Source organism: Aquarana catesbeiana, linkage group LG05, assembly GCF_042186555.1.
Source record: "Aquarana catesbeiana isolate 2022-GZ linkage group LG05, ASM4218655v1, whole genome shotgun sequence".
NCBI lineage: Eukaryota > Metazoa > Chordata > Amphibia > Anura > Ranidae > Aquarana > Aquarana catesbeiana.
In genome coordinates this window covers 356165842-356180554 of record NC_133328.1, presented here as the reverse complement: position 1 = coordinate 356180554, position 14713 = coordinate 356165842, and the positions used below count along the sequence as shown (strand labels likewise).

The 14713-nt window shown below is 42.9% G+C and overlaps 1 protein-coding gene across 3 annotated transcripts in view; it reads right to left on the bottom strand.

Annotated features, from left to right (window-relative positions):
- The window catches only part of LOC141144830 (cadherin-6-like), a 599167-nt gene that overhangs the window by 198835 nt on the left and 385619 nt on the right, over positions 1 to 14713 (bottom strand). For all 3 annotated transcript variants that reach the window (XM_073630891.1, XM_073630890.1, XM_073630889.1), the window contains one exon: positions 12649 to 12768. In XM_073630891.1, the coding sequence (XP_073486992.1) occupies positions 12649 to 12768 (120 nt within the window). The remainder of the gene's footprint in view (positions 1 to 12648; positions 12769 to 14713) is intronic.

Sequence of the window (14713 nt, the reverse complement as noted above, 5' to 3'; positions counted from 1 at the left end):
TCAGTTGCAGTGGAAGGTGAAAAAACAGGAAGAACAGTGAGTGCTCTGTACAGAGACTCCCTGTTCATTCACAAACTTAAGCACAGTAAACACAGTTTGGGGGGGTTGAGCCACAGCGGGACTGGCTCCAGGGATTGTCCCCACCGCTCTGATCACCCTCCTCCTGCTTGTCAGGTCCCTGTACAGAAGGGCCAACTGTACTGCCTTATCAGCGGCCCTGGATGTGTGCCTTGTTGAAAATCCTAGATTTTCTGCAACACCAAACCATGCTACAAAACTGCTGTTGATCCTTTTCTCCGAGTATACACTATATATTATGTTTCACTTTTGAAGTTAAATTAGGAATGCAATTAGTAGGCTCAGCTTTTTCTTTCTCCAGCCTTTAACAAAATGCAGGCTTATTTAGAGAGTGCTTCCAATTGCAGGCTATAATATACTGCATAGAACTGTTTCCGTGAACCTGTACTTTGCTTATAATAGGTAAAATTAAAGGTTCAGATTATAGCAGGTCTTCCTTGTGCTCGCCCACCACCCTGCTATATTTCCTTATACCCCAGAAAATCCTATGTTTTGCATTTCTGAAAGGTAAAAAATTACACAGCGCTATGTAGGCGCTCTGGTTTTGGACAGATGTGTTTACATGGTTTGCTATTAGTGAACATATTGCTTTACATAGTCTATAAAATGTATAGGTTCATTTTAAGCTCCATCGAGCATACAGAACAGCACATCAGAGAATGAACCTGTGATAATCAAAACTGCACATAATATGCAGCCATCAATAAATATAAGATAAACGTTTGCCATATAGCAATCAACAGTAGCACAGTAAGAACAATAGAGACCTGAGAACAGAGCAAAGCCATAATGACAGGAAGGATGAGAACAATGAGGCTAACATTTTAACCTATGGTTCTCCCCTTGGAATAACAGTAAAGGTACATGAAAGAAGCACCAGCCTCTAATAACACCTAGCTCATTCTTGTACCTCAACCATAACCGCCTATCCAAGTTACTAACTGAAAATATATATTTGGTCTACAGACAGCCATTTAAAAGGTTAGCAACAAATTAAAGAATTTACAGACACATTACTTTAACCCTTTTATAGTATTCATACTGTCTTATTTTCAGCAGGATAAGTAACATTTTGTGATGTTGTGTACTTAAAGTGGCATCAAACCCCAAAATAAAAATGTATTATATTGCAGTTTACTGATTCTTAGATGTGGTAACTGCATTCGTTTTCTTGTTTAGACTTTCTTTTTTCACCTGGTGATCTGACAAGTCCTTTATTTTCAACATCTTTTAACAAGCTTATCCAGCAAAAGTGGCCATTAGATAGATGAGACAAACCACTTAAGACTGACAACAATGCTTACAATGATCAGCTTTTATTCATTTAGTAAAAACGTTTATCTTAAAAAGAAAAAAAAAACTGCTGCTGCAACTGCTTATAAAGATTTAGATGGAGCTTAGCTTCAATTTATTACTCAAGCCCATTTAAACTTCCTAGTCTAATGCTATAATCTATCCTGACTGATAATGCTTCTGTTCAATGGTGTCTCCATTGCTCTTCCAGTAGAGTGGAGACACCCTATGACAGAAAGGGGTTGATTTACTAAAACTGGAGAGTGCAAAATCAGGTGCAGCGGTGCATGGTCACCAATCAGCTTCTGGGTATTTTTGTCAAAGCTTAGAGGGTAACTCCACTTTCGTGGGGAAAAAAAATAGCAAATAAAGGAAAAATAATATCACGCATATAATTGTCACACTAATCATATTATATTTGAATGTTATTCAAAATTACCTTTCCTTTTCAATCTGCAGTCAATGTAATTTTCTGAGAATACATTGCAATGTGGCTACCGGGAGCTGTTCTGTACACAGAGTGTGTACTGACCACTCCCCAGAAACATCATTTCCTGCTTGTGTGATTGGCTCAACAATTTATCCAGAAGTCTGCCTAATATACAAATCAAATTTCAGGCATCCCGTGCAACAAAAATGTCATTTTTTGAGAGATACTTTCAATAGGAACCCATCTAAAGGGATGCAGGGCCAGCAGATTTCCTCATTAGTGCCCAGTAGCTCCACACCTGACAGTTAATTATGAAACCGCTCCCATTAGACCCACTTAGTACAGAGGCACAGACAAACACACAGGGATTTCTTCAGAATAACAAAAGGTAGGAATCTGCAACAAAGTTTCTTATAATCCTTGCAATGTACCTTGATCACCCAGAGGGGAATGTTTTTTTCTCAACAAAAGTGGAGTTAGGCTTTAAAGGCTAAGTTCACCTTTTTTATTTTTTTCTAAATTCCAGCTCCTCTATGTACCATAATAGCATTAATGTACTTCAATGCAAAAATAAAATAGCTTTTTATTTATTCTACACACACTTACCTCATTGACTTTATGGATGTTTCAAAACACTGCTCGATTACTTCTGCCTTACCTCCTGGATAGACTTTAGGTCATGACACAGGAAGAAGTCGACTAGCTGAGGGTGGATGATGCAGGGTGTGTGCTAATGAGATCAGCTGGTCAACTCCTTCCTGTGTCATGACCTAAAGTCTGTCCAGGAGGTAAGGCAAAAGTAAAAGAGCAGTGTCTTGAAACATCCATAAAGACAGTGAAGTATGTGTGTGTGTGTAGAAAAAATTAAAATCTGTTTTATTTTTGCAAAAGAAGTACATCAATGGTATATTGGTACATAGGGGAGCTGGATCTTAGAAAAAATAAAAAATAAAAAAAGGTGAACTTAGCCTTTAACTGAACAAGCTGAAGTTAGAAGCTGATTGGCTACCATAGGCAGCTGCACCAGATTCTGAGTGCTCCAGTTTTAGTAAATCAACCCCAAAGTGTGTTACTGGCCAGATCACCAGGTGAAAATAAAGGAAAAATAAATAAATAAAAAAATGAACGAATGCAGCCACTACATTTGGTTTAAAAAAAAAAAAAAAAAAAAGATTTTATGCTTACTTGCACTGTACAATGATTCTGCACAAACATGCCACATGCCTCCTCCTCCTCGGGCAGTCTGCCTGTGCTATCTCCTTCTTTCTCCTCTAGGTGCTTCCATAGCATGCCTGGAGCTAAGAAGGCACTCGTGTGTGTGAGCTGGGTGCATCTATAGACACACAGAGAGCCAAGTCCTCGCTCCCTCCTCTCAAGAGTTGGACTAACAGCTTATAGCTCCTGCTGCCCTTGGTTTCTGATGTGTAAGCAGGAAGTGAAGGGAGCAGTGCTGCAGCTGAGACAGTGCTGGAGCGGTTACATTAAGCTAGGTAAGTATTTGGGGATGGGGCTGGGTGGGACCATGGTAGTGGGAAGTTTTTGACCCAAATGCAGAGAATGCATTAAGGTGAAATATCTCCAGAATTCAAAACTACTTTAAGAATTAGTAAGCTACAATATACAGCATAAATGTTTTGGGGTTATAAAGCGCTTTCACTTTAGGGATGGCAGGAGCAATATTTTTGGCCATACAGGCATCAAATCATTGAGGGCTTGTCCACTGCAACAGCATGTACTATCTAGTGCCCACTGGTGGGCAATGTGAAGGCAGTGATGCCAATGTGCTGTAAACAGCACATCAGACTCTAATGCCCCGTACACACGGTCGGATTTTCCGATGGAAAATGTCCGATCGGAGCGTGTTGTCGGAAATTCCGACCGTGTGTGGGCTCCATCGGACATTTTCCATCAGATTTTCCAACACACAGAGTTGGAGAGCAGGAGATAAAATTTTCCGACAACAAAATCCGTTGTCGGAAATTCCGATCGTGTGTACACAAATCCGACGGACAAAGTGCCACGCATGCTCAGAATAAATAAAGAGGTGAAAGCTATTGGCCACTGCCCCGTTTATAGTCCCGACGTACATGTTTTACGTCACCGCGTTTAAAACGATCGGATTTTCCGACAACTTTGTGTGACCGTGTGTATGCAAGACAAGTTTGAGCCAACATCCGTCAGAAAAAATCCTAGGATTTTGTTGTCGGAATGTCCGAACAAAGTCCGACCGTGTGTACGGGGCATAACTGTTTTTTATTTTAGACCTTTATTAAAATGTCAAATAATTATTTTTTTACTGGCAGCAGCACAGTACCATTGAAGATTGCATTGCACCATGCTGCACTGAAACGAAAAAAAAGCATGGAGTGCCGATGTGAACTGACATGATATTGAACAAGGTGTTTTGCCTTGTCTATGTGTTGGGCAATGGGCCTTGAATGAAGCATACCATACAGAGAGTATTTGGAAGACCACTAAAATACACATTTTCAAGCTTGCATTAGAGTAAGAAGGTGTTATGAACACTGCGGTTGGCTTATGTTATAACGCAGGAACAAAAATCAATCATTTTTATGGACATTACATTGTCCATTTACATTTACATTTTTTCATAGACTTCGGATTATATTAATTGACCCTTTTTTATGGGCAGTCGATACATTTCTGGACAATTAGCAAGGCCGGACCTTTTTCTTAAATTTCTGGACAGCTGTCAATGAGCCTATTTTTTTCCTTCCCTTATGGAAGTAGATTGGTGACGAGCCAACCAGGGATGGTGGCAGGGGCTGGGAGTGATTTCTGCTGCTGCATGTAGCTGATCTCACCTCTGCATGAAATATTTGCCATTGAAAGGTCTATGCATTGCGAACCATAGCAGAATATAAACTCTGAGTACCTGCTTGTATTACCAAGTAACTAAAGGCAAAACTTTGTATTAGATTTGACCACAGAATTACCACTGTCATATTTTTATTGTTGTCTGTTTCCCCGTGGGGGAATTTACTATCTTTAATGGCCGATTCCTGTGCAAATCACATCTGAATCAGTGCAGTGTGATTTGAGCTCATGAAAAAACAGCCGTTTTAAAAAAAAAAAATTGATACATGTCCCCTTGGGCAGGACCCAAGTCCCCAAACACTTTTTATAACAATAACTTGCATATAAGCCTTTAAAATGAGCACTTTTGATTTTTCATGTTAATGTCCCATAGACTTTAATGGTGTTCCAGCAGCTTTCAAATTTGCAGCGAAAACCGCATATTGTTCATTGTTCGGTGAACAGACGAACACCCGATGTTCGAGTCGAACATCGGGCTCATCCCTAATGCTGAAAAAGGGACTGAGAAATCAATGTCCTCAATGGCCTCTTTCTCTGTCTTAAAGGGGAGATGTCAGGGTTCTGTTTAGACCCCTGATATCTCACCAAAGCCCCCCAAACAAGGCTGATAAAAAAAAAAAAAATGCAAAAAATATTTTAAAAAAATGAAATTGTAAACAAAAATTATAAAAAATGTAATTATAAAAAATATATATAAAATAAAAAACTACTGACACCACCCCCTGCCCCAAAAAGCATTGTGAACAAAAATAAATAAAAAATGAAATTGTAAAAAAACAAATGTAAAAATAAAAACTACTAACCATCCACTGCCCTACTGACACCATCACCGCCACATACCCTCCACCCCTTCCCTAGGAGCACTGTGAAAAAAAATATTTAAAAAATGATTTAAAGAAAATAATAAACAAAATTGTAAAAAATAGAGAAAATAATCAAAACGTAAAACTACTGACACACTGCTCTACTGACACTGTCCACTACCCCCCCCCCCCCCCAATCATTGTGAAAAACAAAAAATAAAAAGTAAATTGTAAAATGATTTAAAAAAAACTATTGTGAGAAAATAATAATAACAATAAAGAACTACTGACACCGTCCACTGCCCGAGTGACACCACCCTGCACATACTACTCACTGCTGTACACTTCACACTCCTCACATGCACATACTACCCACTGCCATACACTCTGCACTGTATATTCCCTATTTAACATTACAACATTCTGCACTATCTATCTATCAAACCACGCCCTATTTAAGCCACGCCCAATATGTAGCATGGTTTAAGCCACCTCCCTGAAATGTGTTTTTCCAGGTTGGGATGTCTGGAAAACGCGCACGGAACGTGGGTTTCCCACAACTCATTCTGGTGTGAACAGCCCCCAACTGTCCTGATCGGCAATGCCGATGCCAATGAATGTGAGGGGAAATCCACTATTTTAAGTTTCTGCCAGAACAGGAATAGAGGAAAAAATATTCCAGTGAGGATATTTGTTCCTGTAACAACTAATGCCGCGTACACACGGTCGGACTTTTCGTCTACAAAAGTCCAACGGACGCTGACGGACTAAAGCTGGCTGGTAATCCGATCGTGTGTGGGCTTCTCCGGACTTTCAACGGACTTTTTCAGCCTCAAATCCGACGGACTTTAGATTTGAAACATGCTTCAAATCTTTCCGACGGACTCGAGTCCGGTCGAAAAATCCGCTCGTCTGTATGCTAGTCTGACGGACAAAAACCCACGCTAGGGCAGCTATTGGCTACTGGCTATCAACTTCCTTATTTTAGTCCGGTGTACGTCATCACGTAAGAATTCGACGGACTTTTGTGTGATCGTGTGTAGGCAAGTCTGTTCGTTAGAAAGTCCGCCGCAAGTCCGTCGAAAGTCCGTTGAAAGTCTGTCGGACAGGCTGTCGGACTTTTGTAGCTGAAAAGTCCGACCGTGTGTACGCCCCATAAGAGATTCCCCTCATATTGAAACACATATAGCAAAAAAAAGAAAAAGAAAAAAAAAAAGCAGAATTCCAGATTTTCTGTCACTTTAAATAGATTGTTTGGGTCAAGCTGGCCTAAACTACTACCATTACTAAGTGATTGGGATGCTGTGTGTGCTGTATTACATGGTAGTAGCATCAGATACATACAATATGACGGCAGTAAGGAGGTTCAGGAGCTCACAGAGGATCATAAAAGGAGGCAGAAATAAACAGTAGGCCTCATTTATACTAGCCTTGCTCTCTGAAGTGTGATTTGTATTCTCTTCAGAGAGCATTTGACAGGCATTGGGGAGGCGACGTACCTCCACCTCACTGCCTGTTCTAACCCTCTAAATGCTGGAGTACATGCATTACACGCAGTTGCGGGGCGGTTGCAATGCGCCCCCATTCACTTGTGTAGACGCATCAGGGGGTATAATTCTTACTAAACACGACATTAGGTATAATTCCTGCCATGAAGCAAAACATTGTGTCCTTGGCATGTGTACACATGAATGGGTTAAGAAACAATGTCCTAAAAAATAAATTACAGGGCCATTAGGTGGTAGGTGTGTATGAATTATAATTGGAGAGTAAAGATATTTCTCAGTGTCACTTTAAATACACAGCTGTGGATCCTTTTAGCTGCCATTCTCCCTTACACCTCCTAAACATGTTTTCTTCTCTCTCCTCTCCTCTCCTCTCTCTCTTTTCCCCTCCCTCCCCTCTCCTCCCTCTCTCTCTCTTTCCTCATCCCCTCTCATCCCCTCTCTCCTCTCTCTCTCTGCTCTCTCTCCTCACCCCCTCTCTCTCCTCTATCGCTCTATCTCCTCTCTCTCTCCTCCTCTCTCTTCTCTCTCTCCCCCTCTCTTTCCTCTCTCTCTCCCTCTATACCGCCTTCCCCCTCTCTATCCTCTCTCTCTAGCCTCACCCTCTCTCTCCCCCTCTCTCTCTCCTCCTTTCTCCCCCCCTCTCCCCCCTCTCTTCCCTCTCTCTCTCTCCCCCCTCGCTCTCGCCTCTCTCCCCCCTCTCTCCCCTCCCCCTCTCTCTCCCCCTTCTCTCCCTCCTCCTCCCCTCTCTCTCCCCTCTCTCTCTCTCCTCCTCCTCTCCACTCTCTCCCCTCCCCCCTCTCTACTCTCTCTCTCTCCTCTCTCTATCTCTCGTCTCTCTCTCTCCTCACCCCCTCTCCCCTCTCTCTCCCCCTCCCTTCTCTCCTCTCGGTCCTCTCTCTCTCTCCTCTCTCTCTCCTCACCCTCTCTCCCCCCTCCTCTCTTCCTCTCTCTCCCCCTCTCTCCTCTCTCTCTCCCTCTCCTCTCTCTTTCCCCCTTTCTCTCCCCTTCTCCCCCCTCTCTCGACCTCTCCCCCCCCTCTCCCTCATCTCTCTCTCTCCCCTCCCTCTCCTCTCTCCCCTCTCTCTCCTCTATCTCTCTTCTCTCTCTCCCTCCTCTCCTCTCCTCTCTCTCACTCTCTCTCTCCTCATCCCCTCTCCCCTCTCCCTCTCTCTCTTTCTCCCCTCTCTCCCCCTCTCTCTCTGCTCTCTATCCTCACCCCTCTCCTCTCTCTCTCCTCTCTCTCCCCCTCTCTCTGCCCTCTCTCCCCCTCTCTCTCCCCTCTCACCCCCTTTCCCCCCTTTCTTCCTCTCTCTCTCCTCTCTCTCTCTCCCCCTCTCCCTACTCTCTCTCTCTCTCTCTCCTCTCCCTCTCTCCCCTCACCCCTCTCTCTCCTCTCTCTCTCTTCTTTCTCCCCCCTCTATACCCCTTTGCCCCGCTCTCTCCCCCCTCTCTCTCTCCTCACCCCCTCTCTCCTCCTCTCCCCCCCTCCTTCCCTCTCTCTCCCCTCCCCCCTTTCTCTCCCCTCTCTCTCATCTCTCTCTCTCCACACCCCCTCTCTCTCTCCCCCTCTCCCTTTCTCATCTCTCTCCCCTCTCTCCCCTCTCTCTCTCCTCACCCCCTCTCTCCTCTCTCTCCCCCTCCTCCCCTCTCTCCTCTCTATCTCCCCCTCTCTCCCCATTCCCCCTCTCTCATCTCTCTCTCCTCTCTCTCTCCTCACCCCTCTCTCTCCCCCTCTCTCTTTCTCCTCACCCCTCTCTCTCCCTCTCTCTCTCCCCCCTCTCTCTTCCCCCCTCTCTCTCTCTCTCCCCCCCTCTCTCTCCCTCTCCCCCCCCCTCTCTCTCTCTCCCCCTCTCTCTCTCTCTCCCCCTCCCCCTCCTCCCCACTCTCTCCTTTCTCTCTCCCCTCCCCCCTCTCTCTCCCCCTCTCTCCCCCTCTCTCCCCCTCTCTCCCCTCTCTCTCTCTCTTTCTCTCTCTATATATACATAAATATACATATATTATCTGACCTAAATGCTGTTTTTATATTTGCCTGTAATTATACATTGGCAGTAGTATTTAGGCTGTTTACATAGTGAGATAGTGAATAAGCAGCAGATTGCCTCCTTAGTATATATATATATATTTTTTTAACTATATAATGTTTACTTATGTATGTTATTTACATTACCTTGCTTTTGTTGCCAAGTCAGAGTTATTATCTCACAGATGTCTCTGCATACAGTATATTTATATGCATAGGGCATGCAACATTTGTAGCTAATGTTAAATAAATTTTAACTTCAGAAAGGTATAAAAATACCACTTAATTCAGTTATGAATCCTTAAAGCGGAGTTCCACCCAAAAATGGAACTTCCGCTTTTCAGAATCTTCCCCCCTCCGGTGTCACATTTGGCACCTTTCAGGGAGGAGGGGGGAACAGATACCTGTATAATCTAGGTATTTTCTCCCACTTCCAGGCATAGATAGCCATAGTATCCGCAGATATCTATGCCATGCCTCCTCTGTTGTCCCCCCCCCCCCGCTGTCTTCTGGGAGACACACAGGTCCCAGAAGACAGCAGGGACCAGTGGAATCACGCAGCGTGACTCGCGCATGCACGGTAGGGAACAAGGTTGTGAAGCCGCAAAGCTTCACTTCCTAATTCCCTTACCGAAGATAGCGGTGCCTCCACCCGAGAGCCGAGGGACAGATTGGCTTCGGGTGCCGACATTGCGGGCACCCTGGACAGGTAAGTGTCCATATTTTAAAAGTCAACAACTGCAGTATTTGTAGCTGCTGACTTAAAAAAAAAATAGTCAGAACTCTGCTTTAAAGTGCGTGTTAAGTGCATGCATGCTAAGAGATGTGCCACTGTAGGACCCCTTCCAGATGAGCATTCCGGTCAGGTCCGTCCAACCTGTCAGTTTTTTTTTTTAGGTGGATCTGATGAGAAGGTCCATTTTTCCCTAATGATAGGTGGGTGTAAACAGACCTCTACCTACCTCCGGGTCCGCTAAAAAAAAGACAAGGATTTCTCTTTCATTTACCTTCAGAAGGACAGAGCCTTTGTTCTATCATCATCACCAACATCCTGGACTGAAATGCTGGCTCTGAGATGACACAACCCTGTTTGTTGCCTGCGCAGTTCTTAGCTGTGTTCAAAAATGTCTGACACAGATCAGCCCCTGTTGCAGTCTCGCTTCTTGTGACTTACTACAAAGTTTGTGACTTGTGAGTGTCAGATAGATGCACAGTGTGAAAAATAGTTAAATAGTGAACAGTTGAACAAAGATGTTGCTGGCCATTATTTTCCAGGGTGCTGGGAAACATTTATAACAGATACAATAGATAGATTAAGGAATAGGAGGGCATGGCAGCCATCTACAATCTTTTCAATTATGGTTGATTGGGAGAGGAAATTGAGGAAATGCTTCTTCCTGCCTGCAGCAGATTGATGGCATTATTCTAGCCTATAAATTAAAAACACAGGTGGTAAAAAAGGCGACACACCCTATTATTAGTTATAATCACAAATTACTAAAGCACTTGAACTTTTAAGGCACTGGATATCAAATAATGACAATCACATAACAATTTTATTTTATTTTATATTATTTATTTTTATATAATATAAAAAGATTGTATGAAAATGTAATTAACCACTTCAGCCCCGGAAGGATTTGCCCCCTTCCTGACCAGGCCATTTTTTGCGATACGGCACTGCGTCGCTTTAACTGACAGTTGCGCGGTCGTTCAACGCTATACCCAAACAAAATTTGTGTCCTTTTTTCCCCACAAATAGAGCTTTCTTTTGGTGGTATTTTATGGCAATTTTGCAAAAAACACTATATTTTGTAGTTTTTTGCTATAATAAATATCCCAATTTAAAAGAAATAAATATTTTTTTTTCCTCAGTTTAGGCCGATATGTATTCTACTACATATTTTTGGTAAAAAAAAATCGCAATAGGCGTATATTAATTGGTTTGCGCAAAAGTTATAGCGCCTATAAAATAGGGGATAGATTTATGTAATTTTTATTATTTATTTTTTTTACTATTAATGTCGGCAAACTGAGATTTTTACCAGGATTGCAACACTGCGGCGGACAGATCAGACACTTGACATTTATACGGCGATCAGAGCTAAAAATAGCCTTTGATTACAGTATAAATGTCACTGGCAGGGGAAGGGTTAACACTAGGGGGCGATCAAGGGGTTAACTGTGTTCTCCGGGTGTGTTGTAACTGTAAGGGGGATGGGACTGACTAGGGGAGGAGACAGATCGGTGTTCCTACTTAGTAGGAACACACGATCTGTCTCCTCTCACCTGAGAGAGCCGGGATTTGTGTGTTTACACACATATATACCGGTTCTCGCTCTGTCACGAGCGATCACGGGTGCCCGACAGTCATCGGTCACGCACATCGGCTCCGGGGACACATGGCGGGGCGCGTGCGTGCTCCCCTGGCGGCACGTGGGCACCTGCTGTCACGTCTTAAAGGAGCAATGTACAGCTATGGCGATTTGCCCAGCCGAGCTAACCTGCCACAGTATTACTGCGGCGGCTGGTCAGCTAGTGCTTAAAAAAGGAGAGGAAAAGATTCAGAATCATTAATATAGGTGTACCCAAAATTATTTTCCAGCCCTCTACAAGCTTATTACAAGTAAGTCAAGCTAACCAACTGCTCTGTCCAAAAATGGACCATGTACAGTGCTAAAAATAAATTTACCGTATACAAAGAGGGAAGAGAAGAGGGTCAAGAGCTTTACGCATTCGGTTCAAGCCGCTTTATCAGAAGCAGTACTACAGAATCTATATTTCAATTCAAGATGCATGTGGTTAGCCATGCATAACCATTAGCCCAAGACCCACCAGAGGGGGAGAGACACCCCTGGAACCGTGCTACATCCCCAAAGTGAGACCACTGGAGCATACTAGGACAGACTGGGCCATCACCTCACCAATCTCTAACATTTGCAGCATACCCAGATAAAATAGATTGTTAGACCCTTAGCATATCAGGAAGATGTTCAAACACCACCACCATCATGGAAATGCAACGAGGTCAGAGGACCATCTAAACCTAGACAAAGTCACTGACTGGAGACCAACAATGGATTTTTAATGGTGGACGGGGGAAGACCAGGCTGTGTCGTTCAGCGTCAGTGTAGTATGCATAAAGGTGCAGGAGGACCTGACTGTGCTGTCTGGCAAGAATGCTTGGATCATAAGCCTTGCTGAAAAAAGTTAAAAATCCTTTGGAAGACAAAATAGTTCCCAACTATTTATTTTAAAATGTGTATTTATCTACCTGGAATACAGCTTTAAAGATGCGTGCACATTTATATTAAACAAGATACCAACCAAAAGCCACAGTGAAAACATTTTTGGTAGTGACAAGTTAATATATAACTCATAATGTGGGCAGATACGTTAAGGGAGCCTAGCTTTCCTGAGTTATTCTGAAGAAATCTCAAGCCTGATTCTTGTTCCAAGAGAAACTATTTTGTGTACAGCCCTAATTATATTTCAGCTTTGATTTTTAGTTTCTAATACCATTGGTGTCATGCTTACAGATGTCTTGCTCAATTGAGTTTGTCAGTTTGTGCAGGGTGGAAAATGTAATCTCTTTCAAGTTTTGTCTAGTATGTCCTAGCTTGACTTAACATGTCATCTTCAATTACAGAAACAAAGACACAGCTAAGGTCTTCTGACCTGACTCCGATTCAACGGAGAAGTATGGCTGTCCCTGCAGAATACTGTAGACGACTTTTGCGCTGTTTCCATAGGTCGGATCATCCGCATCATTCGCTGTGACTTGAACGACAAATGTCCCTGCAATAAAAAACAAAAAGTATGTCAGTTTTGGAATAGTCGTACTGATAATGAAAGGAAAAGGAGGACTGGAATGGAAGGAAGGGGAGAGTGAGGTAAGGAGAAAGGAAGGAAGGAGGAAAGGAAGAAAGGAGGAAGGAAAGGAAGGAGGAAGGAAAGGAAGGAGGAAGGGAAGGAAGGAGGAAGGGAAGGAAGGAGGGAGGAAGGGAAGGAAGGAGGAAGGGAAGGAAAGTGGAAAGGAAGGAAGGGGGAAAGGAAGGAAGGTGGAAGGGGGAAAGGAAGGAAGGAGGAAGGGGGAAAGGAAGGAAGGGAAGGAAGGGCAAAGGAAGAAAGGAAAGGGGAAAGGAAAGAAGGAAGGAAGGAAGGAAGGAAGGAAGGAAGGAAGGAAGGAAGGAAGGAAGGAAGGAAGGAAGGAAGGAAGGAAGGAAGGAAGGAAGGAAGGAAGGGAGGAAGGAAGGAAGGAGGAGAAAAGAGAAAGGATAGTGAAAAGAAAGGAAGGAGAAAAGAAAGAAAAGAGGAAATAAAAAAGAGGAAATAAAAAAGGGGAAAGAAAAAAACACAAAGAAAAGGGGAAAGAAAGAAAGAAAGAAAGAAAGAAAGAAAGAAAGAAAGAAAGAAAGAAAGAAAGAAAGAAAGAAAGAAAGAGGGGGGAAGGGAGGGAGAGAATGAGGAAGGAAGGAAGGAAGGAAGGAAGGAAGGAAGGAAGGAAGGAAGGAAGGAACAGTTTATTCACTTTTCATATGGACATAGCAAGACAGTATTTAGCTGAAGGGATCTCCCTCTCCAACTGTCTCTTTGCCATCTCATGGAGAAAAATCTGTCATCCACTACAATACCTTCATTTTGTGTGAAGTAAGAGGCAAGGCAATATAATATTTTACTCCTGCTCTTTTCCTCTATAGCAGTTTTCTGTCAACATCTGATTTGCTACTAGCAAACAGTGTAAGAAATCACATTAATCATGTAACTGCAGGTATGGAAGAAGAATATCATGTCTGCCTGCCAAGCACAGCTAAAGTTCCTGGGGGCATTAAATATCACTAAAGGCAAATACTGAAGCCTACATCTATCTAAAATATACTTTTTATAAATAAAATCCAAATAGTGCAAATATTATGTATGTGTTAAAAAAAAACAGCAAAAACATTAAAAAGTGGGACTAATATGACTGCTATGCACCATAAAATATCTAAAAATGTGCATATAAATATCCCAAAGCTATGTAGATACAAAACAGTAAACTAAGCCAGGCTAAAATACACATAAATAGGAAGATTAGAACATTGCAGATATGTAAGTGAACTAAGGACTGAAACAAAGAAGCAGCACACAAATGACATCACTCGTAAGTTTTCATTGACCCAGCACAAGCACATAGAGCAGTGGTTCTCAACCCCTGTCCTCAGGGCCCACTAACAGGCCAGGTTTTATGTATTACCTTGGGGAGATGCAGACTAGAATACTGCAATCACTGAGCAGCAAATGATATCACCTGTGATGTATTTCAGTTATCTTGCAAACCTGGCCTGTTGGTGGGTCCTGAGGACAGGAGTTGAGAACCACTGACATAGAGAGTTCTGACCTACAGACCGGCCCTCTCTGATGAGTTTTACTCTTGCAGGCTTTGCTCTACAACTAAGACAATAGAAATGATTTGAAAAATACCTGCATATTAAACCACATACTGCCCATCTGTGATGCGTTTCACCTTTACAAGTTTAGTCATAGAGATAGGCCTGTGGAGGTGAAATGTGTCAGGCAAGGACAATCCGTAGGTGTGAATTCTTACTGTGCTTTTGCTGGCTTAATAACAACTTACTACAAATTACATTGGTTTTCTGCCTCCTATTTGCAGATTTCCAGGATTTGGAGCAGCGCCTCATCATTGCATGTCTACTAACAACATTATCCCAGTATATATCATTTCCAGCTATGCATTCCTTGA